Source organism: Caloenas nicobarica, chromosome 1 (genome assembly GCF_036013445.1).
Source record: "Caloenas nicobarica isolate bCalNic1 chromosome 1, bCalNic1.hap1, whole genome shotgun sequence".
In the NCBI taxonomy this organism is placed as follows: Eukaryota; Metazoa; Chordata; class Aves; order Columbiformes; family Columbidae; genus Caloenas; species Caloenas nicobarica.
Window position 1 is genome coordinate 21,874,044 of NC_088245.1, and position 27,538 is coordinate 21,901,581.

General features: G+C 40.2%; 1 protein-coding gene across 2 annotated transcripts; it reads right to left on the reverse strand.

The window, feature by feature from the left end:
- Positions 1–3,743: 3,743 nt before the first annotated feature.
- Positions 3,744–26,969, reverse strand: TUBGCP6 (tubulin gamma complex component 6). Of its 2 annotated transcripts, XM_065658550.1 has the most exons (27): positions 26,899–26,969; positions 25,422–26,229; positions 23,804–23,967; positions 22,966–23,176; positions 22,287–22,460; positions 21,147–21,268; positions 20,738–20,813; positions 20,135–20,244; positions 18,191–18,282; positions 17,954–18,093; positions 16,115–16,264; positions 15,416–15,497; positions 15,251–15,339; positions 14,959–15,074; positions 14,155–14,293; positions 13,949–14,065; positions 12,388–13,702; positions 11,927–11,982; positions 11,485–11,677; positions 11,047–11,215; positions 9,552–9,693; positions 8,215–8,409; positions 7,823–7,955; positions 7,375–7,588; positions 6,060–6,259; positions 4,998–5,160; positions 4,114–4,191 (listed from the first exon to the last, which is right to left on the reverse strand). In XM_065658550.1, the coding sequence occupies exons 2-26, from the start codon at positions 26,166–26,168 to the stop codon at positions 5,009–5,011; spliced, it is 5,298 nt and encodes a 1,765-aa protein (XP_065514622.1). In that variant the 5' UTR covers positions 26,169–26,229; positions 26,899–26,969; the 3' UTR covers positions 4,114–4,191; positions 4,998–5,008. The 2 variants fall into 2 exon arrangements, with proteins under 2 accessions (XP_065514623.1, XP_065514622.1); XM_065658551.1 differs by lacking the exon at positions 4,998–5,160 and having other exon boundaries at positions 3,744–4,191.
- Between the last annotated feature and the right edge of the window lie 569 nt (positions 26,970–27,538).

Here is a 27,538-nt window from a genome sequence, read left to right on the forward strand (position 1 = left end):
TGGTGTCTACTTGTTCTGAGCTGCTGTGGTGGTGTAGCCAGAAACTGGTTGGGCAGAGTAGCACAGACTGTGGCGTGCACAGGAGAGGTGGACAGAACTGTGTCTCTTCATCCTCAGAAGGCCATGGGGAAGTGGCTTGGTGTCTACAGCAGCTGCTGGGAGAGTGGGGAGGAGGTAGAGGCGGCCTCTTCTCAAGGGAGCACACTAACAGGATGAGAAGCAGTGAACAGGGTTGCAACATGGGAAATTCAGTAGATAGAAGGATTTTTTTTTTTCCTACCATAAGGGCAGCCAAACTTTGAAACAAGTTGTCCAGAGGTGGTGGTATCTCAGTCCTTGGTGATCCTCAAAGTGTCACTAGAGCAGGTTGCTCAGGGCCTTGTTCAGTTGGACCCGTGTCAAGCTGGGTTTGGACTAGATGACTTCCGAGACATCCTGGCCAGTGTGTGTTACTCTGTGAATGTCCTGGGGCTGACTGGCTTAGTGCACTTCAGTGCACAGGGGTTCTTGCCTTTTGGAGGATCTCACCTGGGGACACTGGCAGCAGCTGATTGCCCTCCGGGGCCTTTAATGCTACAGCAGGGTCAGAGCGGGTTGTTCGCTGGAATTCTGCAGAGCTCTTCATTCATCTGGCCACCCAGATCCTCATGCAGTGGGATTTGCTTGCTTGCAGACTAGGTCAGTTCAGAAAGGAGAGATATTAGAGCAGTCTTTGCAAATAAATTGGAGGAAGAGATAGAAAAGCGATTTTTTTAGGTGATACTGCAAGTAATGAGTCATTTGTTCTGCTGATAATTGGGAACGTTGAGAAATATCTTGAGGTAGTGCTGGAGCGTCACCCAGCCTTGATGTAGCTCGCTTTCCCACCTGAATACGCGTGGCTTCTCAGGGTGCTTCAGCTGAGGTAGATCTCCACACTCCAAAGTATCTGTTCAACAGGATTGTTTCTAGTATTCTACATTTGTTACTTGGCTGTGATGGAGGTGGGTTTAGGCCAAACCTGCTGCTTGTCCCTTTGCATGGAGGGCATCCATGCAAAGGGCTGAGGCAACCCCCAAGCCTCAGTTATCCTGAATTTACTTTGTCAGATCCATGCTTCACACATCTGAGCAGGTGTCTCCACACAACACCCTTCGTTAGACCACGCAGCACCACAGGCTCGGGCTGCTCAGTTCTGCTGGGCCACGTCCCAGCAGCCTCAGCACCTGTTCTCAGCAGCCCCTCCAGCCCCCTTACCCAGGCAAATGGGCCTGAGGGGGCTTTTACCCCTGGCCGGAGTCGGTCTGAGACAGGTAGAGGCAACAACCTGCACCTGCCCCTCCAGAGCCACTGGGTACTTGAGGGCAGGGCTGTCAAACCCATTTCCACCTGCGGCCACAGCACCCTCGCAGTTGCCTTCAAAGGGCCAAATGTAATTTTAGGACGGTGTAAATATAGGAGTAGTTACATTTGGCCCTTTGAGGGCAACCGCGAGGGTGGTGTGGCTCCGGTGAAAATGAGTTTGACATCCCTGCTTGGGGGTAATGAATGTAAACTCAACAGGTTTCACAGTGCTATCACATCTTATGTAAGTTACAACAGCTGAGGCTGTATTCTAAAGAACACAGCTAATATCTTTGTTACAACTTCTTAGCATTTATTTGGCTTTAAGCTTCACGCATTTACAGTGTTGGTTATTTTTGTGTGTATGTGCAGTGGCGGTTCTCAGTTGCTCTCAGCTCTAGGAGGCTGAGGAGGGAATGTCCTTCGGCTGCCTCTGACAGGCCCCATACACTCCAAGCTGAGCTGGCTGTGAGTCCTTTACCCTTCTGAATTTAATTAGGAGCCAGTACCAAGGTGTGGGGAAAATTCTGATTTGTAGATGTTTCTAGATGACTTTCTAAAGTTTTACTGTGCAGGAAAGCAGAGAGCTACTGTAAACATTTCCACACTGAAGTGCTCATATAACACCACGAAGCTGGAAATACACATTTGTTTTTCTAATTCTAAGTCATTCTTGGTGTTTCCTAACTGCCCTTTCTAAACAAGCAGTATTTTCAAAATCAAAATTAAATACTTCGTGCAGGGTCTGGACAGTTAACTTTCTTCACAGCAGCCTGTACAGGGTTATGTTTTAGGTTTGCGGCTGAGCCAGGGCTGATAACCCAGCGGTGTTTTGGTTGTTGATGACCCGTGTCAAGGCTGCCTCGTTTCACACTGTACTGGTCCAAGGGGGCAGGCTGGGGTGGGCAAGAAGCTGGGAGGGGAGACAGCTCACCCAGACTGGCCATAGGGCTGTTCCATGCCAAACGCCTTCATGTTCAGCAAGAAAAACTGGAGGAAGGGTTTTTTTCTTTCCATATGTTGCACTCTTTTTTTTTTTTTTTCCTGGATACTTTTATCTATAAGGAAACAGTTCATCACTGTGAGACCGCACCTGAAGTCATAACTTTGCTGCTGGATTTTTCACTAGGTGCATCAAAAAAGGATGAATTTGGTAAAGCACATTACAGAGCTCAGCATGAGGATAAGGAGTGTGGTGCAAACAAATTCAAACAGCAACAATGAAGATTAATCGAAAGGATCCCAGAACAGTTGAGATTGGAACGGATCTCTGGAGATTGTCTTCTAATCCAACCTCCCCCTGCAAATCACTGTATTTATAAATGTTTGGAAATTGGAAGTATAAGGATGGCAGAAGCATAGGAGATTAAGAAAAAAATAAAGCATTTCAGATTATTAAATTCAGAGAAACTATTTATTTTATGGCAGTTCGGTGCATCTTTCTCCAGCAGGAGGGATGAAGTATGCTCCAAGTGTAGCAATGCCAGGCCAGGTTTATACCACCATAGAAGGGAATCTTGTGTTAGTGGGACGATGAGCAGTACTCACGACTTGCATTTGAGAAATCTCTGATTTTTAGCTGTCGCTAATCTTGCTATCCTTTTCCTTCATCATAGAGCACTCCTTCCATGTCAATGGAGAGAATGCTGCTCCTCTTGTGTAATGGTACCAGCACTACAGGTGCTCTGAACCACGTTTTCTCCCTTTCCTCTTTCTGCCCGCTTTGCTGCCTGTACCGATGCCCAGCAGGGGCACTCGAGGCGTTTCGGAGAGGTGACTCCAGCCAGGTGCTGTGACCTGCCTCTGGGAGTCACACTGGCTTCACGGGAAAGCTCAACCAGCAGCTCTGCGGCTGCTCTCTGCTGGGGAGTCGGGCGTTAGGACAAGGCATCAGGCTACAGCAGAAGGTGAGCTGGGACCTGCACACCCGGCCTGGTACGTGCCTGAAGAGCAAGGCAGGTAGGCAACAAAACAGCTCCATCTGCAAGCCACGTGCTCACTCCATCTCCTAGTCTGCTGAACAGAAGGAAGCTAGTTAATTAAATATAGCACAGATAAAGAAATGGCATAGAAGATGTGCATTACAACTGTGTGTTATTGCATTTTTATACTGACTTTATGTAATCACCACAAAATGAGGTGTATGGCTTAAATCAGGGACAAGGAAACTAAGTTTGGCACAAGTGATCCAACAGTTACCAAGTGCCTGAATAGTCAAATACTCTTATCACAGGTCTCCTCACTGCAAGGTGTTTTTATCATGCCCTCTTCCACTGTGACTAATAGCCTTGAAGAAAGTAGTTAAGTTTAGATTGAAAACTAATATCCATTTGAAAATAAAACACACCAAATAGGCGCTTACATCTGTCTGAACATTTGTACCTCATACTCATCTCTCAACAGTTTTAGAAAGTAGCTGTTAATTTATTTCACGCACATGTATTTACATTGGTGGAAATTCACGACACTGAAAATACAACATTTACACATTCACAGATATACAGTTTTGCACTCAGCCCAGGCACTCAGCTTTTCTATCTTTGCAATAATGACAACATAAATTCTCAGTAGACCAAAAAACTGGTAGGTGTGGTGGATTTTAAGCAGCATCGTCTCTATGTGGTGGTTATATTCTTCAAGGGATTAGATGGCAGGTTATTTCACTGAAGAAAAATGCTTCTTGCATGGCATTTGCATAAGCTTCTACATTTCATAAGCATATAGGTTTATCTCATTCTGTTTTACCATGCAATCAGTGATCCTTACTCCATAGAGTTCAGTTATCTTTGTAGTAATTATTAAAGTTGATCCGCAGTAGAAAGTCCTCCAAATGTGGTTGGTATCCTCTATTTACAAGCTTTGTTACCACTAGAAGAAAAACAAAAAAAAATAAAATCAGCTTCAACTAAGATTAATATTCTAAGGTCAGGCTTGACAGTATCTGTGCTTTTTTTTTTTTTTTTTTTTTTTAAGCCTAATGCAGATTATCTGAAAACAATGGAAACAAATATCTGTTTTTTGCATAAGAAAGGTTCATTATCTCTTTCTGAAATTGCAAAATATTTCAAATAACAGGCAAGAGAAGGCTTACATCTCTGTTCTAAGTGAAACTATATTATTCTAATCAGGAAATGCTTTCTCAAGCTGCTTTCACAATAAGATGGTGTGTTATTATAAGAATGTGAACTGACCAGGAAGCATGTTTAGGTCCTCTGGTGACCTCTGTGAAAGAAGCAGCTCTGCTGAAGTGTTCTTGAGCAAAGTCCATTGTGAGAGAGGAAACCAAAGAGAAATTCCTGGGACAAACCCCTCAAGCTCTATGACTGAACAAACTGCCCGCTCTCAGCATCCTTAGTAACAAGGAAAAAAGGCAACAGAAACTCCCTAAACTCATAAACATCCCATGCACTAGTATAATGGGAATTAGCAAGCAGCAGCAACATGCAAGGAAGAAGGGAAAGTGTATAGTTAAAGTCAGGGCCTGAGCCAAAGCCATTGAAGTCCAGAGTACTTTGTATTGGCTTTCAATGGATTCTAGATCAACCCACTGTGAAAGAACATTTGACAATACACGGTGACTGAAGGAACAAGTGTAGATGAACAAGGACACAGTTGTTTTGTAGTGCTTAATAAAGAGGGTGTAAAGAACTAGGTCACTCAGCAAAGTTCCTTACGGAATGGTCTATTAATCTCTGTCCATGAAGCAACCATAGATCTCGTAGTATGGGCTTAGGTGGCTCCCAGAGGTGTTCTGACTTCCTGGAGAATTTGGAAGCAGCCATTCTAACTCATCCTGAAATATCTGGGTTTGGTCCTTTGACACCATTTTTGGACACCCTTAAAGAATAAAAAGGGGAGCTCATTTCCTGAAGAATATAATCTGGCTAGAAAATATTCTACAAAAAATAGATCTAAGGAAAACAGTTGCACTTCCTTCAGGAATTGAGGGATTTCTAGGAAAAAAACCTAAACCCCATGAACCACCTTTGTACTCAGGGGAAGGATAAGTAACTCCTACTAAAAACACAAGCAAGATCTGAAAGAGAAACGGAGAGGAAAAACAGATCAACCATTTCTTCACATTATAGGCTAAGCTGCCAGAGAGAAGAAATTTTATTATGTTACATGAAAAAACATTTGGCAAATGATCTGTGCAGTTGAAAAACACTTGCCTGGAGCACTCGATATAAGCACCAACTAATACTAGGGGGCTCTCTGAGCTTTAGCCCAACTAAGGAATCAGAATGTTCAAACCTCATAACAATGGTAATACTCAACTAATGCAGATATATCTAAAAGTACTTTTAAGTGGTATCTAACTATCTCTTATTGCTGACAAAAAGAACTTCCAGAACTCAATTCCAGAGAAAAGAAAAATGTAAGCACAGACATAGAGCTAAATACCAAATACTTATTTTGCAAATTGGCAGAAACCTATGGTCAGTTTTGGGATATGTTAAATTTCTTGTATGGATATTTGAATTGATGGATATGCAGATCTTTGCAAACCACAATAATGAGGTTTGCATTTGGGAACTACATTTTCTAACACAGAATCACACACAGCATGGGTTGGGTTGGAAGGGACCTTTAAAGATCATCTATTAGTCCAACCCCCAACACATGCTAAGTACACACATCTTCCTATTTTTACATTGTACTTCCAAAACCTCTTTGTAGTTTTTTCAGTTGTCAGTCGACTTTTTCTTCTATCTAGAATTTACACAATTTCTTACCTTTGAATAAGAAGTGGGAGTAATACTTGAAGGTATTGTATGACTGTTGCATCAGAGCGAAGTTGGGATGAACAGCCATTTGCTTCCCTGCATCAAAGCTCCAGGACTGGGAGATCAGCTGGCTGCGGAACTTCAAAATGAGGCTGAAGATGCTATGGATAATGTTCATCACAGGGGCTGCCTTCTCTGTCAACAGACCCCTAACAGAACAAAAACAACTTTAGAAATGTAGCTGACATAATTTATTGGTTGTAGGAGGTAAAATACAACGGGGTAACAATCCTTTAGGTTTTCTCTTTAATTGCTTTTAAAAAAAACAAATCCAGAAGACTGGAGCCAACTGTAATGGTGATTTTTAAAAAGGTGCCTAAACCTAATACAGTTTGCTTGCTCTTCCAATAAACCAAGATTTGCACTGGTGTATCTGATTTCTATAATGATACCTGCATTTGCAGAAAAGATGACATTTAAAAACATTATCATGCTCTGAGTTTTCTTAAAATTTAATCCCCTCTCACCCCATCACCTGATATCCAAACAGCACCTTTAGCCAAGTTTTTTTCTTGTTAAAACTGAAAAAGAGAAACATGAAAGGGCAGATTTCTTGTTCATAATTTCTGCTCTTTATCACCTCTTCTCCCTCCACTTTATCATTCCACTGGACCCTCTTGAAGAACAAACCAAATAAACCCTGAGTGGCTCTCCTTTATTCCCACCACCCTTCTGCCACATACACAGTAACCAAAGGGCTAAAAGCTTGTGATTCCTAAAAGACAGATGTCTCTTGCACTGCTCATGAATCTGGCCAGAGCTACCAGGTCACGTTTGTTCCTTTGAAGTCCAGTCTTGTTCACTGCACATACATTAAAGGCATATACAAGGTGCAGAGGAAGCATTTTAAGATGCTTGAGCCCAGCTCACTTGTGCACACCACTTACATGTAATGAAACAGCATCCACCTGCAACAGCTATGACAAGAATGCGATGAGAGGAAAAACGGAACTGTGGCAAATGTGCTCTTATTCTTTAAGTCAGAGCTGTCCTGGGTGGACATGGAGTGTGAGGCAGCGTGAACAGGAGCTGGAAGCGACTCTAAGGAGTCTGGGGGAACAAAAGGGACAGGCAGCTGAAGAAAAGCACCAACGTATGGACCTTGCAATGTGCCATGAAGTTTGTTTCCCCAGCTTAAGAACACTTTCACACATAAAGACCACTTAGTATGTCAGGTAGAAGTCACTTTTGCAGAACGCATGAGGCTAGACTTACAGCTCCATCAACTTAAATATTTGAAGCAAAAATAAGCCTGGTAGCTTGCCTGAAGATGGCTTTGTTGAGGTATTCAGCATGTGTTCTGTGAATTTCTTCCAGGTTGCCTACAGAAGACAGTTTGTTTCCAAATTCACACCACGTAACGTGAAGAATCTGATTAGCAATGTAACCTTGAATAACTTTCACAAAATGCTGCATTTCGTGTTTATAGAGCTGGAGCTGTCGAAATTGAACAGAATTTGATGCACGACTCACTAAAGCTGAAAATAAAACCAGAAATATATTATCAGCAGCACCCATGGAGACTGTCTAAAACCAGGATTTTTAAAGGAATGAAGGTTTGTATTAGTAAAGCCTCTTTAAAATGCCAATGAAGTTCATTTAATAAATTGTGGCTTTTGAAGCTTGACATGACTGTTGATAATCAGCTGTCTAGCACAGGGTGCTAAAAGAATTTTAAACAGGATGCCTTCCAGTTCATTCATTATACTCACCAGTGCGTTTTAAGTGAAACCAAACATCCTTGAGAGTCCACACCATGTGCTTCAGCTGAAGCAAAAAGGAGAAGATCTTGTTGTATTTATTCATGCAGCTCTCAGTAATGACGATGTTCAGAGGCCAGTCAACCTAAAAGAATTAGCAGTGCTGATCATACTACTTTTTTGTGTTATAATTTATAAGAATATTTCAGATACAAGTATTTCAGGGACATATAAATTAGTACATATATTTTAATAATGTAATGCAATGGCCAGTATAAGTAAATCCTGTAATTTCCATGACACATTTTTATTACTCCATTATTAAAGGTATTCCATTATTAAGAACATATTCACTCGACCATGGCACAATTGCACTATTACTACGTTTCTCCACACTTTCTTACCTTGTATCTCAGCTCTAAGCAACTCAGAGCATCAGGCGCATTAGGCTTGAACACTTCTGGAAGGTACTTGAGGGCAAAAGAAAGATTGGAAGCGAGCTGGGTGTCACCATGAAGACTGTACTGTAGTGCTTTATTTAGGATAGAATTAAGAACCAGTGGATTCAGCAATTCACCAGGTGTTTGTCCTGATCCAAGCTATGGGAAAAAAAAATCCTAATTACACAGTATTGATAAAAAGTCTTGGCAAAACACCGGCGAATTGAAGCAGAATGGTAAAGTGGTAACTACCCTGCCTGGCCCCACCATTGACTGGAAGTTTCTGCTTCTGCAGTAGGGATGCATAAACAGCAGAAGAAGCAACTTCTGGACTATTTGCTGTTCACAGCATGAACGTAATCTCCTACCTGTACTGATTTATTTTGATATGTTTGGTTGCAGTTTGCTGTGGTTCAGCAGCTGCTGCACATCCCTGCTGCAGGGAATGCAGCCTTTGGGCTTTAGTGGGGCAGAAAGTCAGCGGTAGGACTGGGATTGGTATGGTATGACTGGTATGGCTCCGGTCTGCCTATCTCATCAACTTGGTACCCTCACAGGTTTACAAATAAAGTTTTTCATAGAGTCTAAATCCACAAGTGATTTCCCTAGTTGGGTCTAAAGGTTTCTTGGGAACCAGAGAAATGCCTTAACTACCCTACAGCCACATATCTCCACTGGCAATCAGCTCCACTGACCCACACTGTCCTTCCTAGCTTGCTGCCTCCTCCACAAGCACAGGGGTAAGTAATGAAAATTCTGTCTAAGCAGAAGGCCCAGCACTCTCTTCAGACACCTGCCCACTGCTCGATGGGACAGCTGAGGTCAGAGTAGGTGTTTTGCAATGCAGAGCTTTCCACTGAGTTCTAGCAAATGGCAACAGGCTGTTCCAGCCTTGCTGCCAGCAAATGAGAGGGGATAGAGCAACAGTGCAGCAGTTTCCACAGAAAAGAGGGAAATATCCTTCCACGACTGCTTATCTGTCAAAATTTGAAATTATTATCCTTAATGTGCTGAATACTTGTACTCTATTTCTGGGATTAGCAGTAGGAAATATTACTCTCCTCCTTGGGATTTCCTTGGGCAGGGGCATCCCTTCCGAGCAAAGACCTTCTTTTGCCTCAGGCCTTACATCATTAACAGAGCTCCTTGCTAAAGACTTCATGACATGGCACAAAAGAGGAAATCAGCACAAGCCAGGATTCTAATTCACACCATTCCGTCATTCCCACCCAAATTAATCCAGAGGTGTCAAGATAAGTCAAACCGCCCAAAACCAAGCGTTAAGACAACCAAGCAAATACCTTCTCAAACAACAGGTCACTGAGCGACTGAGCAAACTCCCCGTCTTCCATTAACAAAAAGTGTCTCAGTGCTTCAAAATGCTTCTCTACATTCAGTTCCACAAAGTAGTAGTCAACTATTGCTTTGTTCACAAGAGAAACACTAAGAATAAAAACACAGAAAAAGTATTATTTTTACAAGCAACTCCTTCCTTACTGTCAACGTTCAGCTGGGGCTACATCAGATTAATGCTCCAGTACTTAACTCTGATATCCAAGACAGGATGATATTCACAAAAGCAAGGGGAAAAAAAAAAAAAAGATGAAGAAAAATCTTTATCCAGAATATACCAGACTTAAAGCCATCACTTCAGATACCTGAGTTTTGAACAGTACTGGGGAAGTATTTTAATACTTGCTACATATAATGATCTTTAGAACACGCTGCTGGGCCTGGAGCAACATTTTGTCAATATATTTTACCAATAGCCTTCTGTCTTATCTCTGTCACCTACACAAAAAGATTAAGAAAGACTATTAACTCCCTGAGAAGAGCATCCTAATTGGTAAAGCTCTGACAGTAGATACTGAGGGCAGGTCTATACTACAACTTGCAGTATAGTGTAGGTATTGAAGCTAACTTTAAATAAATTAATTCATATATCAGGGATAGGCTAATTCTGCCAGCACACAACTCAGGCTCACTTTGCTTCGCTGAATACATGAATCTGGATACAGATCACTCCAGTAGACAATCTAGATGTTTAAAACTAAGTTAGATAATTAGATCTTTCTACATTGTACCAAACTTGGAGTATAGTATACTCAGAGTTAGTAAATAAAATACAAACAAGAAGGAAGATTCCAAAACAGGAAGCACTTCAACCCATCTATGAATAACTGTTCTCATGACAGAAGCTAATCTTGTACATAGTAACAAACTTTTCTTTAAAATGCCATTAGATACAGTAATAAAATGGTCCAACACATATGTGGTTTCCTATATATTCCAATAGTAACAAGAACAGCTTCTATTAAACTTCAAAACAGCCTTTGAAGCTAGAGTTCCCATAGAAACATAAAATATATCCTGATTAATATGCATGAGCTTTCACATAATCAAAATATTTTTTCCTTATCTTAAAACTGCCAAATAAAAACTAGCACAAACATTATAAATAATACACATTTTTTAAAAGACCACGGAAACCAATGGTGTCAAAACCACTGCTGCATAATCCATGAGTCTGAGAGCAAACACTTCCCTCCAAGCCCTTGTATTTCAAACAGAACCTTCAAATTTTTAATTTACACATATAAAAATAAGTTTGCGTTACTATTTTTAAGTAAATCTGAACCGTTTAGTTAATAATGGACCATCCACTGAAACACTTCCAGGAGCAAAGAGAAAATTTAAGGGAACAGATCTATATGCAACTTGTCCTGAAAAAGAACTAATAAAGAACACGACATTAACTGCTAAATTATGGACTCACCATTTCTAACAAATACTCACTGAGACACAAGTGGAGCAGTAATAGAACGTTTCATCAGCACTGGCAGGGATAAGAGCTCACTCAGCTGTACAGCCGTTTCATCTGTTGCTGACTGTACCACGGGGTCCACAGGAAAAGTGTAGGATCTTGGTATCACGTGATGCAAGAGATGAGAAACTGGGAGTTCTGCTAAATTTAAAAACATATCAACACTGTAAGTTATTATATTTAAGCAATTTGATAATGTGTTCCTATTCATCTCTACAAACCCTTCTAGGTTAGAAAATCATGTGCCAAAATGTATTTCTCATCTTTGTGCCTAGAAGCAAAATGTTTGGCTACTGCGGTTCATAATGTTGGTCATTTATTAGTAATTCACGTATTTTTCTGGCACTCAGCTTCCTTGCTACAGTTTACTACATCTTCTATTGATCTACTGTTCCAACAGTTCTACTCACACATCAAATCATAACTATCTTGATATTTTTCAATACAATACTGATCCGATAAGGCTTTCAAATAAGCTTGTTCTTTCTTCCATGTATCTTCCTCTCCCTCTTCCTCCTCCTTAGTCTTGGGGGCATCAGCTTCAGAAAATGAAGTTTCTTGAGGTATAGTATCTTGTGGAATTGCTTTTTCGGGTTCTTCTGCCTAAAACAAAAAAATGGACAAATTTTATGAGAGATGCCAACTCACACTTAATGTGTTCTTACAGATAGCTGACAAGTTGTTCCAACTGAAAATAAAAGAGCTTACTCACCTTTACTTTCCTGACATGTAAAGACAATATGGCACTACAGCAATTACCAGATTAGGACCGAAACTAATTACCTTAACTACCAGTGTATTTAATCCTTCGAAGGAAAAGGAAGTCTTCTCGACAACTACTTTGTTTCTTACCTGTAAGCTCTGTGAGGAATCTGGAGAAGGGTCCCTGTTGACCACATTCGCAATTACTGTAATTACAAGAAAATTAAAGACAGCATTTACTTAGACTTGCTTGTAACGCTTGGTTCATACTCCAGATCTGCTCCCAAAATTCTTGAAAATTCCTCTGTAGACTGTCCCGGAAACAACCACCCCAGTAGCAGTCCTTCCCCACAGTCCCACCCAGCAGTCCTCTGTGCGTTCTCGAGATCACACAAGGTTCTGTTTCAAGAAGCTTCAGACTAGAATTTTTTAATGCTCTATTTATTGTATATAACAGACAAGACTAAGGTCAAATTCTTTCCTCTGAATTCTAACAGCGTCTGAAAAGTTATGCAAGGAATAAAGTAGTAAATACCCGTTCTGAACATAAACATTTACAGTTACTTTCATGAGCTCTTAAACAAATGCTAATTGAATACACTTTATTTTACCTTCTTGTTTCTCTTCCATTGTATTTTCTTTTTTGTCATCTTTACTATTAGCATCAGGAAAGACTGGAACAGTGTCAGATGACTGCAACTGTGGTAAAGTCTTTTCCTTAACTTGTGATGTTTTTGCTTCCTTTTTGCTCCCTTCAGCAGGAGACAATTCTTCACTGTACAGAAGCGTCTGAACTGTGGAGACAGATGAAGGACCTGAAATGGTTTTGCGATGAGGTATTGGATCATCTTCTGTAGATGGGGCCCAGTTCCCTATTTGGATGCTTGACTGAGATGCATGACCAAACGGGCTCCAACGAGATTTCACAGGCTCTGTATCTGAAACCAGTTCTCCAATCCTGATGTGTGACTGTGAAGCATGGCCATGGATGTTCCAACGAGGTCTAGCTGAGACCACCTCTGACACGTTCTCACCAATCTTGATATTGGCTTCAGATGCATGACCATGGATGTTCCACCGAGGCCTCGCAGGACCTACGTTTGACACATACTCTCCAATCTTAATATTAGCTTCTGAAGCATGCCCATGAATGTTCCACCTAGGCCTTGAGGACTCTACCTCTGAAGCATATTCCCCGATTTTAATATGAGCTTCAGAAACATGCCCATGAATGTTCCATCGGGGTCGGCTAGATTCCACTTCAGAAGTATAGCTGCTGATGTTTATATGGGAGTCTGAAGAATGGCCAAAAGGACTTGCCTGTGGCTGGTGAGTGTCCACATGAGGTACATATTCTCCCACTCTAATGCTGGCATCAGAAGCATGTCCATGGATGTTCCACCGAGGCCTTCTGTACTCCACATCAAACACATTTTCTCCATCCCTAACATTTCCCTGCCAAGCTGCAGATGGTCTGAGAACTGTATTAAAATCGTACTCGTTTTGCTGATGCAATGGTGCATTGTCTTCTCCTTCCAGTGCTCCTCTCATGACAGGCTGATTTTCACTTACATGAGAAGTCTCAGAAAGATCCGAATTAATATTTTGGAATGCTTCATCTAGCAAAGATCCTTGTACGCTAACGGCAGCAGGTTGTTCATCTTGTGGCTTTGGTAGGAAATCTTCTATATTCACGCTGGATTCAGGCAAGGAATCAGCACTGTATAGCGGACTAGATGCTTTCTCTGAACTTTGGAGACTGCTTTCAGATCCTGCTGCTTTAGGCTGAAAATGCTGATCAGCATTATTATTTGTCAGCTCTGGCATGGGCAATGCTTTGTCCGTAGAAGTAGAATGTTCCAGTCCAGGCTCAGATTCTTTTCTGCCAGCTGTCTCATTAGAATGCAGAGGGTTCACAGATGACACCTAAAAAAATAATTATTGCACTGTATGGCTCATCACATAATCAAGCTACTTATTTGGGCAGCACTTTACCATACATAAGATGTGAAATTTTGCGACTTTTCAGATGCGCTACAAATAATGTGGTAAATACTCACCCTGCTGTTACAGTGAACCTTCTGTTTACTGACTGAAAAGAACCATGAAATGAACTCCCTTTAGGGAAACTTGGAACAACCACCTGGACTTCATGTTAGAAAATAAACTCACCTGGGAATGTGGATCTTTCACAACAGGGTTTTTATCTAAAGCCAACTGGCACTGTTTATAAGGCATAATATCTAATTTTCTCCTGTAGTTTCCATCTGGAAGTTTTTCAAGCATTTCCTACAAGTAAAAATGACAAAATCAAAAGTCTTTAAGTACCAGGTACCAAATTTTCTAAATTACATTTCTTAAATCTTTTCAGAAGTTACCTCAATGCGTTTTTGGTCTTCTAATAGAAACTTAAGACGGGCGGTTTCCAACTTGTGTCGCTGGATTTTCCATAACGCTCTTTGTTCCCTACGGGCTGCATCATCAGAAAGTTTGCTATAATGGTCAATTAATTCTTGCCTAAGTGAAAGTAAAAACAAAGCTAAGTTACAGATTTTTGCATATTGATTTTGGCCTTGCGTTCTAAAGATTAAGAGCTTTTTGCACTTTGGAAATCAGAAGCATCTTACGTAGAAGCCAGAGGCTTCAATCACAGAGAAGACACAAGCAAAGACAAAAGGACTGTATTCTTAGTCAATATATATTTTTGTAACTATTCTTAGTAGGTCACTCATTTATCTTAAGTATTTTTAGGTATAACATGTGAAATACAACTAGATGCACAACAAGAGCAATTAAAATAATTATCAACCTAACTCCTCTGTCTGCTTTTTACTTCTCCTTTGACATACATTTGAGCATTTTGCTGTGGGCTCAGCCTTTAATTGTAAGACATAGTTAAATTTTTTCCTCAAACTCAGATCATAACAAAATTCAGACTGGATGGGGTTGGTACAAATCAGCGGGTCCCAGATTTGTGGGCCACTAACCATTCCTAAATCACAAAATTGCTCACGGATTACCAAAAATCCTTACATCTATCTTTTAAATGCAAACATTAACCTTGTAGACCAATGTCTGGGAACTGCTAACACTATGAATTTTAATATACAATAATTTTTCTTGAGGTCTTGTGATAGTTTTGGAGTTATCTAAGCTTTGGAAGACTACTCAGATACATTTACCTTGCCTTTTTTTCCAGTTCTTCTTCTAAAGCTTTCAGTCTTTTTTCTCTCTCTCTGAGTTCTCGGGCATAGCTGAAGTCATCATCAATCTCCTCTTGCTTTATTGCAAGGCGACGCTGCATAAATATTTAAAACTCTTAAAAGCTGCTCTCAATACCAGCCGTAACGCACACGTGCAACAAGTTCTTATTTGTACCCCAGGAACTATTCATTCAGCTTCAGTACAATAAATCAAGATATCCTTACTTGCCTAAGAAATACAGTTGGCTTTTAGCAACACGCACAGAAATACCTCTTGGTCTTTTGCAAACTGCTCTTTCAGCTTCTGAAACTGTTCCCGTTTCTTCACATCCAAAGCCATCCGTTCTGATATTTGTCGATCTGTATTACAGTGAAGATATTATTAGTTTACATTAAAAACCCACTAGAAAACAGAGGAACCACCACCGCAACTCACCATTAATGGCTTTCAGCACTTTGCTAGCAGTTTCTCGGGCATGAACAATTAATTCTTGTCTGGCTATTTCCATGCGCAGATCCTTAAAAAAACAAACAAACAAAAATACAGGTGGGACTTCTTTCTATTATTTTAGACTTGAAAATACACTGTTGCAAAGACAGGTGTATGCTTTATAATGGTTATTAATCTATGGTTACAGCACAGAAATATGAATAAAACAATTAAACTGAAAGTCTATAATACTGGAACTTAATACCTCAGACCTTACAGCAAACAAAATCCATCTGACATTGAGAGCATCTGAAAGACGGAAATGTCTTTATAGTTAAAAGAGTTCTGAAAAAACAATTAGCTATGCAAATTACAAAAAGAGTCTTATCTGGTTACTAATAAGAACGTCACATTTGTTATATTAGAATCTAACAACTGGGAGGGCAAATCTGCTGCTGCAAAGAACTACAATGGAAGACCAAAACTCATTCAATACATGAAAAGGCCAACAAATGCCAACAGACCACCTACACTTTTAAAAGTTACATTAAATAAGTTTATGCTGTGACAACAATCCAAACAGCAATTGACCATTGAAAAAATTCTGAGCATGAATACAAATTCTTTCAAAGTTACAACAAAAATGAAAAATTAGTATAAAAAAAAAATCCCAACAATAAGGTCTTTATTCTTTTATTCATTTACCTTTTCCTCCTTGCTTATGGAACTGTACCGGGCAATTCTCTCCATTCGACCTACGTACACTGCACAATCTCTCTCTATTTCTTTCAGCTCCTCAAGCGAAAAAATAACTGAAATCCGGGGAACAGGTATATCTGACCAACATATATAATGCTGAAAAATGAGAAATTTCCTTGTAAATACATTTTTAAGATTGTAAGATATGAGATTATGAACTGATGTTACATTTTTTTTTAACTTAGCAATGCTTCAAGATACTGAAACAAGCCTCCACACAGAATTTAAAGTTTTTAATAATATCGTTGGTTTTAGCATTTATTTAATTCAAAGTAGGAGACAGAGGTATAATGTTCCAGAATGTGGATCACAGGTCAAATTCTCAGGGTCCCCTCTTTCCCACTGCATTGGACACGAATCCAAAATCTGATATACAACATTTATACTAGTAAAGTGTTAAATGCCTAAAATTTTGCTTTCCTTTGCTTTTACCCAAGCCTGGGTAACTCAGCGCTGAATGCATCCCTCCTATCAAAAGTTAGGTTTTATTCACTTACATCCCCTGGAGATGCCCATGTAATAGTAACTGTCTGAAACAGAACTAACACACAACTACGGGAGAGAGCTCTACTCAAGACGTAACTCTCAAAAATCTGGCCCATGCACATCACAGAGCACCTGTTCTCTAAGCTAAATATCTTAGGTCTTTCTGCTCCACCTCAACCCCTCTAAATCTTGAAGCTGTTCCACTCAGTGCAGAAAACAGATGAGTTAAAAGAAAAAAAAAAAAAAAAAGGCAGGCACAAGCATGCTCACACTGGCTTCCCCAGTCTGCTGGTAACAGCCGGAAGACGGGATGCCCAGAGCTGCATTCCTGGGCCTGTGTCAGCCCCAGCAAAAGGAACAAGCTGTTCAGGGCACTATCATGGAGAGGGATGAAACGTGACTGGCACTCTCAGGCAGATGGATGGTCAAACCTGGGTGCCCCACATCCTACGGGAATGTTCTGTCTATTAAGATACCATGTTAGTGACTGACAAAGTTGTAATTTATAATGGAAATGATGACTAACACTGGTTTTTTACAAAAAGCCCAGAACTACCAGTATGAGAATGCTTATCAGAGCAGACTCTGGAGAACCAGCAGAGGGTCATCACACTTGAGATACTAAGCTTATGCCTGATATCAGATATTTGATATTGAACTGCTCAGCTCTGTGAAGACTGGGCAGTTCTGACCCTAAAAAGAAAGAGAATACCAGTTACATGGGAAAGAATGTGATAGACACCTCTGTGGTTGTTTCATTGTTAGACACATGTCGAGAAGAGAGAAGACACAAAGTAGTTTAACATGTTTTTCTTATCAAGGACAAAACTCATTCTGTAAAATATGAATGAACAGAACTATTTAACCACTTTCTGGAAATGTAGTGATGGAGCTGAAATACAAGAGCTTTGCAGAACTGAGTCAAGACCTGGTGAAGAATTTTTAAACTGAAAAATAATACAGTAGTGCGAGTTATGTGAAAAATGGAAGGCACTTGCTTGGAAGCCTAAAACATTTCTGTTTTCAATACGAAGGAAAATAAGAAATACAGAACATGCACTGGATATGGTAAGTTTGATGCTGTTAAAAAATAATATTTCTGCAGTGAGGTGTTAGCAAGCAGAGTGAACAATCAGCTACCAGGTATGTGAGAGCAAGTAACTGCCTTTCATGAATCGACATCCTACTTACACAATATCAGTTTTCAATAGAGGAGCGAATTGGGCGAAAACCTAGAAACCTGCTCTAAAGAGACATGATTTTCTCAATGCAATAGGAAGGAACCAAACCCAAACTTACCCTAGGACAGCACAATTTCAGCAAGTTTATGGTTTTCCCGCATATGTATACATCATTGGCAATATGTTTAAGAAACACAGGGACACAATCTTCTACTTCTTTTGAAATCAAAACATAACCATGAGTCCAGTAATGTTTATCTACGTATCAAACAAAAAGATGAAAGTATGTGTTTTTAATTATTTAATTAACAGCACAACTTATGCAAATTAGAAATGCTCCATATACATACTGTACCTCTGAAGCAAAGATAATCCTCATTCACCTGGATCATAAATTCTCCATAAACGTCTCTGAATACACCACTGTATACCCAATCATAGATAAATCTAAAAAAAATTGTACAATATTGAAAATCAACCCTCTTGTCTTCTCAACTATTATAACCAAACAGTAAGTATATTCTTTAAAACATCAAAACACACAAGCTATAGGCAGGATAAAAACCAGCAATTAAGTATTTAAAGATACGCACAGGATTGTGTCTCCACATTTTCTTAAAAGAAACCATCTTTATATAGAACATTTCAGCAATAACTAGTTAATATGAAAGAACATTGCCTCAATTAAAACAATCTTTTTATTTCTGTCTATTAATTTACTAAGTATATATTAAAAATTTCTGGAAATCTTTGCAGCACATCAAAAGCATAGGGGGAAATAAGGAGGAAGGATTTATTTTAAGGAGAGGTAACTTTAGCAGGGAGAAACTGAAAGGGTATAAACCGAAGATGCAATACCAAGCACTTTTTCCTTGGACCTAGAGACATTTTTAATATACATGCAATAATGAGAACTACTATTTTGGAATATTTATTCACGCTTTTTCCTATTTCCTTCATGCGAAACCAAACTTTTGAAGAAGCAAAAAACTACAATCATCTGAAGCTATAGATAAAAAGGCTCAAAGCACCTTGAAGTTAATATTTTCTTTTCTTACTATTGGCAATTCTGTTTCTAGATGTTGGGTCAATGTAACCAACTGGAAGTATTTAGCATAGGAACCACTGTTCGATTTTAAGGTTGTAAGTAAAAATTTAAAGAATTTTTAATTGAAGTGTTAAATCTGATGTTTCTGTGATTTATCTGAGCAACAACTTCTATTATTTAATTTCGTTCCGGTTCATAAATGAGTGGGATAACACTTTCTGCAGAGAAGGGAGGCCTCCTTCCACAGCAGCCCTGATCGTATGTGATCGATGTTGCGACAACCATTTGCTAGAAATTTAGGAGTCAATGCTGTAAGTATCTCATACTAGTAAGCACACTTTCATGTTTTTTAGGTTCCTTGTGATGTCACGACATCCTGCCCTTGATATTTCAGAAATCTGACTGCCTACTATAAATGGCAGGGCAGGAGTTGTGAAGATATTTCAATGAGTCTTCTGGTAAATTTGAAATTAAATTTCTCTGAAGAACATTTTATGTAGAAGGAACAAAAAACATGAAGGGTGACCATGGGAGGAATCTAAAATTTAGAGCGTTTTGACAGATTTTGGTTCTCTCTTTCAAGTATCATTAGATCTATGAAAAACCATTGTAAACTGATGACAGACTACAGCTAAAATCCCTATAAATAGCTATTTAGAAAAATATAGCGTCTCTTCAGAAGTGTATAAACTAATGATTTCTAAATTGATGTGCACTGCTTAACAAAACTGTTGCAATCCAGGGAACTCTACCTCCTATTGTTAGATAATTACATCTACTTAATGAAAAAAATGTTTTAAAAATAATTTTTACTTACTGAAAAGCCCACAACAAAAAGATAGTGGAAATAAGCGTGGACTTTCTCGGTTTGTGCAACACCAAGAGAAACCTGTTAGTTACTGGTTTCGGGATTTTACTACAGGTATGAGAAGAAAAACACCAGAAGTTTATCTGAGTCTTATATTCCAATATGAATCTTCAGGATCAGCAGCAAGAAGTCTTATTTGCATGTATTTATTTACTAAACTAGTCACACATAAAATCCTTATGATGTTACTGAGCTGGAAAAGAGAGGGAAAAAAGGATTCAGAAAAATGAATTAATTTTAATAAGTATTTTGCAGATACAGCCACATCTTCTATTTTCTCTGAAAATGTTAAAAGACACTGTTAAATTAGCAGAGTTATTCACCAGGTTACTAAATCAGAGCTGCTCTGAAACACAATTATGCAGAGAACAGTATGAACACACCTTGTGTATGGTTCACAGCTCGTCTTCAACAAAGACAGCAGAACTGGATAATGTTCGTTGCTACAGTTGTTGAGAGCCTCTTTGTACAGATAGGAAAGCAATTTAACACCCTAAAGAATTGAAAAATATTACAATATTAGGCAAACTTCACTGCAACTTTAATAAATACACAGCTTTACATGTTTCATGAGACACAGAAGACAGGATCCATCTCACTTGCTCTGGCTGTGTGCAGTTACCATCACTTTACCTGAGCTCGTTACCTCCAGCTCACTTTATAGTCACTGGAGAGAAGCAGGTATATTTAGACTTGGGTTCACCTGACTTGTTACAAACATCTCCTTTAGAATGAAATGAAATGAAATGCACTCTAAGGATTATTTTGGGTCCTTTGTTTATTTTAGGACTTGAAAACACAAGACAAAATTCCAAATTTTAAAATATCTGGAGAAAGGGTCATGGCATTCTAACTTGATGTCCAAGGTCATATCTTCAGTAGCAGAGAAACCAACACTAAATATTTTATGTAAAACCCTACCTAATTTTGAAGAATATTAACATTGTAACCCAAACCAAACAGAAAAACATTGAATTAATTATCACCATAGGAAATGAAGCAGCAGCTCCACCACTGATCCCCAGCGCTGTTGTTCCTATGCCACAAAGTTCAGCTAAATACCTAAAAAACAATATTAAAACATACGTAACAATCTCAACCAGAAGACTCTGAGATCACAGTGATGTGAACTTTGCTAAAGTTGAATATCACACAACCGCCCTACCGTATCAGCCGAATGATAACAGGGATAACAAAGAAATTGAATGTAAAGGCCTTACATGTTTTCCCTAGAACATTCTGGGTATAAAGAAATTTTTGGTTAAAACAGAGGAAAAATACTGAAAGACTATGTAAGAATGCCTGTGTAACACTGCCTCTTTTAGTGTGTATGAAGAAATAGATTGCATTTTTTCCTGCTATGAAAAGCTTAAATATTTAATATTATTCTCTTACCTCAACTGACGACCTAATTTTCTGAAGAGAAAGCTGATTGTTAGAAGGCTTAAAGTAGGAGGTGTTGACAAAACACAGGCTCGGTAATATTGAAGATATTTTCTCAGCCCACTTGTGAATGCCTGGTATCAACAGAAAATATTTAAAGTCTTACTGTTAAAGCAGTTAATAGTCTATCTATGTTTCACCTGAATTGCATCAGCATTGAAGACAAACCCTTTACTAAAATAATTGGCATATGCAGGTAGGAGAGACTTGTGTACCAAAGTGAGAGTCAGTGCAGCTTCAGACATTCGAATTAGCCAGGTGACTCCTCTATACTCTTTATACACTCAATGCACAGAGCCCATACCCAGGCACAGTATAATAAAGCACCTTGGTTCAGCTTCTTTGAATTGCCCCTTGAGGAGCTCCTCGTTCTCTAACAGCTGTCGTAGGAACCTAGGGCAACCTGCTTCCTTATTTTCACGCCTAACCTGGATACTGGAAAAATCTCCTCTAAAACTTTTTCTAACAAGACAAGGAGAGAGACCTTCTTATTCAGTTTCTGTTAACATTACTGTAAATCAGATATTCAGAAGGAATATGTTTTAATCAATCTTAAACGTAATTCTATACATTAGAAAGAGATGAAATCACCTGATATTACACAGTGTACATACAGATCAGCAAAATATGCAGAGGACTGACAGGGAAAATTTGAACTTAATTCTGAACTGAGAAAAAGTAATTAGAGCTATTAAATATCATATTGCTCTATTTCAGTTTTCATTTAAAAATATATATATTCTATATATGCATAATGTATTAAGAAAGTTCTTGTATTTTAATTTTATACAACTTAATGTATAAACGTTTTCAAAACATCTAAAAATGATATTCCTTTAGTCCTCAACAGAACAAATCGCATTTTAGGTAGTGAAGACCTTTTATCACTTGCTTCAGTGCCAGCAAGCCCTAAGCACACAGAGTTGGGCTTTAAACACAGTGTTCATTGCTGACCTGGGATGAGCATTACACTTAAAATGCTTTGCAGTTTTGCAGAATGCAGAAATTCCAGCTTTACATGAATCAAAGTTACCTTCTCTACCTAAGATATTTGGCCCATTAAACCAAGATGATTTAATACAATTGTTTCACCTGAAACACAAGTCCTTTGCTGTACGAAGAATCTAAAACTGGCTGAAGAGAAAAACGACTTAGCCGTGTGTAATAGGTTCCATACTCTGCAACTTCGGAGAGCAGGTTGTGCATTGTCTCTGGTGAAGTTCCAGACACATACACTCCCTCCTTTATCACAAATGTCTGAGCAGCCTAAAAGAATATAGGGAGAAAAAAAAATGCAGATTCAAATATTTCATAGCTGTATTCTGATTTAAAATAGCAAACATTTACATACAAAAATAACAGCAAATTTTCAGTTCAGATACTCTGGTAACTGAGGCAATATAGCTAGGACAATGTATTAAATTGTAGCAAAATTTCACAAGTATGAACAGTGTTTTTGAATACACAGAATAAGACTCATCGTCTAAATCTTTAAAGAAAATCCAATCTACAAAACTATTTACACATCTATTTTCATGCACTCATTAACCTATTCTCACTTAGAGGGCTACAAATACCCTTAGCCTGCTGCAATAGCATCATTATTGCAATATATAAATACTGCCTTACTGCTGTTGGGTCACACTCAACTTTTGAACAGCACCCACAACTGCAATATCTCAAAAGAAATACATCTATTGAAGAGGAAACCTCTACAAAGAAAAAACAGGAAAAGATGCAACTAAGATGCACAGTTAAAAATCTTCCATACCTGATTGAGTGAAAATGTAGTGGATACCACACCAATGAGGACATTCAAGACATCCTTAACCAGTTCAGGTTCCTTCATAAGCACAAGCTGTGGAAGCTGAAGTACAGTATTACTGAACAGCTGCAATTCCCCTTCTCGAAGTTTGTAAAATTTGTCAAAAGCTTCTCTCCCGGCTTCAGTAAGGTACGGTTCCTCTTTTTTACCAGGTGGGCTGTGTCAGAGTAAACACAACGTTACAAGGTGATTATATGAAAAGAAATATATCTCTTGAAGAAAAAAAGGCATTTCAGAATTTTACACGGCCAGTATTGACCACAGAAAAAGATATTAGTAACACAGTACATTTTCAAGGGAATATGCATTCAGTCAGCGAAACTGTAGCCCAAAACCAGTACCGTGAAGAAACAGGTACATAATTTGGACATCAGTTCTGATTCAGAAATCTTGCCAGAGAACTACCAGCTTTGTTTGTGGCCTCTTTTGAAACTGAAAATATGGAATCTTTTTAGATTGAGATAAACTGCATAGTGCACAAGAAGTCAGATTAGTTAAAAAAATGTTGCATTTCACGCAAACAGCAAGCGCTTCCATAATCCCCTCAGTGTTTGAAAAAGATGATTTTGTTTTATCTCTTCCTATGAAACAGTCGCAATCTAAGAACCAGTTTGTTGCACCTACATGACGTTTATTCCTTTCTCCATCACTAATGCAGTATTTAATTCTGTGAATTAAATATGCACATCTCTCATAGTGAGGTCACGTGGAACTAGGACGAAATGCACCTCCATACATTTGCACATGATGCACAGTAAGTTTGCCAGTAACCTCAGACACATACTATCCAATTCTTTCCCAACATCTTCGTTTGCTGGGTCCGTACGTGAGCACCGCATCCCACAGGTCTATGTCCGGAGTCATGCTGGGCTCTGACTGAGAATCAGGAGTCAGATTGGATGCTGACTGGAATCCCTCATCTTCTGACTGGTCTATACTTTGAGGAACCTGTCAGAGAAAGTTCAAATGTTGTACATGAAAACATTTTACTGAAGAAAAATATGTTGATAGAGAAGATGTTCTGCCATCATTTGTGATCAAGTAACTACATGACTCTACCAGTGTTGTCCATCTCCCTTTTATATCTCTTTTAAGTTTTTCCTGAGAACACACTCTTCATTTGCTACGTCTCTGCAGGTATCAATGCCTATACACAAAACAACAATCACCATCAAAATAATATACTAAGTTTGTTGATGTGAAAACTGAAACTTCTTTGGTAAGCATATAGTTCTAAAAATTTAGAACCTGAATTCTGGATTTTCAACAACCTGTAACACCAATAAAATCATACTGCTCAGTATTTCATTTGAACAAATGATTCAGGCCGTAATTCTTCAACTTTGTAAACATTTTGTTAACTACGACTAATACAGTTTGATCCCTTATGCTTATTCATGCGCAGAAAATCTGCATGTGTCCAAACAGCGTATCTGCCACATCCTCAGTTCCCACTCAACAGGAGTTACATGCACAGAATAGTATCCAGTTTTAGTATAAGACAATCACACCCCCATAAAATGCAGCACATCCTTCAAGAAATCTCAGATCTTCCAGTGTGACGGGAAGAGTACAGTGCCTATTCAAAAAGGTTCTGTCTCCCCTCGGTTACAATTTACAGCCATATGTGCGCAATGAATGGCACACGGGTGTCTGCCTTCAAGTTTCAGTTAAGATCTTGAGTTAAGGGAATTGTAAGAGTTATCCATATGTTAAGCAAAGGGAACAAAATAAGTATTAAAGTACAGAAATATAAAAAAATCTACCTACCTACAGTAAAAATGGGAAGAAAGAAAAACAAAACGAACAAGTTTATCTAGTACCTCTACAAGAATATAACATAGGAAAAATAAACAGAATCCACAGCAAAAAGGAAAAAAAAGATACAGTAGAAACTGTACACACTGAAAAGGTAAAAGGACAGTGGGAACTAGGAGGTTCAATGAAATAGAATAACTGAAGAAAAGATGGTTTAAGATATTAACAAGCCAAGAAGGAAATACAAGTTAGGTAATGTAATCCGAATAGCAAGACATACATTCAGACAGCAATGTATTCATTCGGTCAAGCTGAGCAGTAACAAATAAGCAACAACACAAAGGAGTTCGGTAGACACAGCAGGCTGGGGAAGGCACAGATATCACTGAAGGCTCAACTTCATAAAGACTATGGCCACGTGATGGTCTTTTACACAGTTATAGGACAAGACCAAGGTTTGCTGTACCCCAAAAGCTTATCTATCTGGTTCTCAACAAAGAAAAGGATCCCGGCTGCATCTTCAATTCCAACACTGTCATGCTTCTATTACAAATGAAAGGACCACCTGTATTTTAAACTGTAGTTTCAAAGCAGCATATTGAAAGCATGCATACATTCTGAGGCCAAAACAAATGATACTATACTTTAATTGCAAGTCCAGACAAATCTGCATTGTCAGGCACGGGTGGTAAATCCAACTTGATGTCCATATCATACGTACGACTATGGACTAGAGCACCGAAGAGCGAGACCCGCGTTTCTTTCTCAAACTTGTCACCAGCAGGACAGTTCTGTGAGAACAGCCCTATGGCAGGGAGTCCAGTGCCAGGTGCAGCCTCCATTATCTGAAGCGTCTTTTGAATGGTGTCATTGAACTGACATTCTTCGTTTGTTATGAGAGACTGTATATCAGCTTCAAATACACTCACGTCATAATAATCATAACCCTGATATTTTACATTTCTCCCAGCATACTTGTTGTTCAGAAAATAGTCCTTTTTTTGTGGTACAAGCTGAGGAGGCCCTGTTCCAGCAAGCTGTACTAAGAGATCCAAGACAGAATTAACTTCAGTAAATGGTAAGCACTCAGCTGTTTCCAATTCCTCTACAAGATTCTCCAGTCTATCTGCTTGTGCACCTAGGCCACCAACTCTCAAGTTGAAAGACAACATCAAAATTTTGTTTTTTACTGGAAGCCTGGAAACGTTTGATTGCAGCTTACGAGCCTCATCTTGAAAAAGGTTCATGAAGAGGGCATTATAAGCAACCCTTTTCAGACTTTGCTTAGCCCTTCTCTTGCTGATCTTCTGCCTGCCCAGGTGGACCTTCCATGGCAAACCTGTCAAGTGTGCCTCACACAGATCATTGAACAACTGCGTAATGCTCTCCATCTCAAACCAAATTGTCGGGCTACAGCAGTTACAGCCTGGGTCTCTGGTTTCATGTGGAGATCTGAAAAATATCAGGAAAAGGAAGAAACATACATATGAGAAACTGGCGAGTACATTTTAACTTAAACTGACAGGGCCCGAAATGAGAGAGAAGAAAACTGACCTAGCATGCATTTAGGACATGAGCTATAAAAATAACACCACGACTTTGATCGCAAGCAAACTGACGGTGGTGCAAGCTTAATTCCAGACGCCTGATTTTGCCTGACAGACTGAAATAGAACAGAGAAGACTGTCCTGTTCTAACACAGGATTCATCTGGGGACACCTCCAAAAGCTTCACCACTCCGGCTCTTCTCAGGAGACACTGGCCACCTCTGCAGAAGCTGTGGGGCCCCCAAGAGCAGGGAGATGCGGGTGAGATGATGCAGGTGCGGACGGTGCCGGGCAGCGCAGGGCCGGCCCGCACCACACCGCCCATCCTGGCGGCTCTGCAGCACCCACCGGCCGGGCCGGGGGTTCCAGCACCCCCGGGGGAGCAGCCGGCGGCGGGGGCTCGCCCTGCGGTCAGGCTGGGCCCACCGAGAATCGCGCCCAGCTCCGCCCGGCCGCGGCGCGCAGGCAGCAGCACCGTCCGCAAAACCCCGCCCGCCGCGGGGCGGCCCCACTCCCCCCGCCCGCTCCTGCCCTGGGGGGCCCGGCGGCCCCGCCCCAGCGCCCCCCGCCCTACCTGCGGCGGCTCCCCCGGGCCCGGCGGGAGCGGGAGCCACGGCCGCCACTTTCCCTCAGCGCGGCCACCGCCTTCGCTCGGCGCCACTGACGTCACGGCAGCGCGACGGGGCGCGGAGCGGGGAGGGGCGGCGGGGGCGGCGCTGGGCCCGCCGCGCGGCCCGGGGCAGCCCCGCTGGGCAGGATGTGTGGTTGGTGGGTCGAGAGAGGTTCTCCTGCCCCTCTGCTCTGCCTGGTGGGGCCGCATCTGGAATATTGTGTCCAGTTCTGGGCCCCTCCGAGGCGCGGTCATGACCTTACAACCTGTAAGATTGTAAAGCAGGTATGTTTATTTCAGCGCTGGACACACGGGGAAATAATTTTCACCAAAGACGTGTGCGACTTTCCAGTAGCTGTGAGCTTAGTTAAATACTGTAAAGTGTTACATATTCATGAAAGTTCTAGGAACGCCTATACATATTCATAACCTGTCCCCGAGAAGGCGGTTCTTATTACAATGAGTTCCGGGAAATCATTTCCATAGCCTCCACCTTTGGCCCCTCCTGGTTGCGCCTGCGCAGTGATTGTGGACCGGGGTCGTCGTCTCTGTACACGGTCACCTCTGGCCTGGTGTGCTGAGCTGGCTGGGACTCAGACTGCTG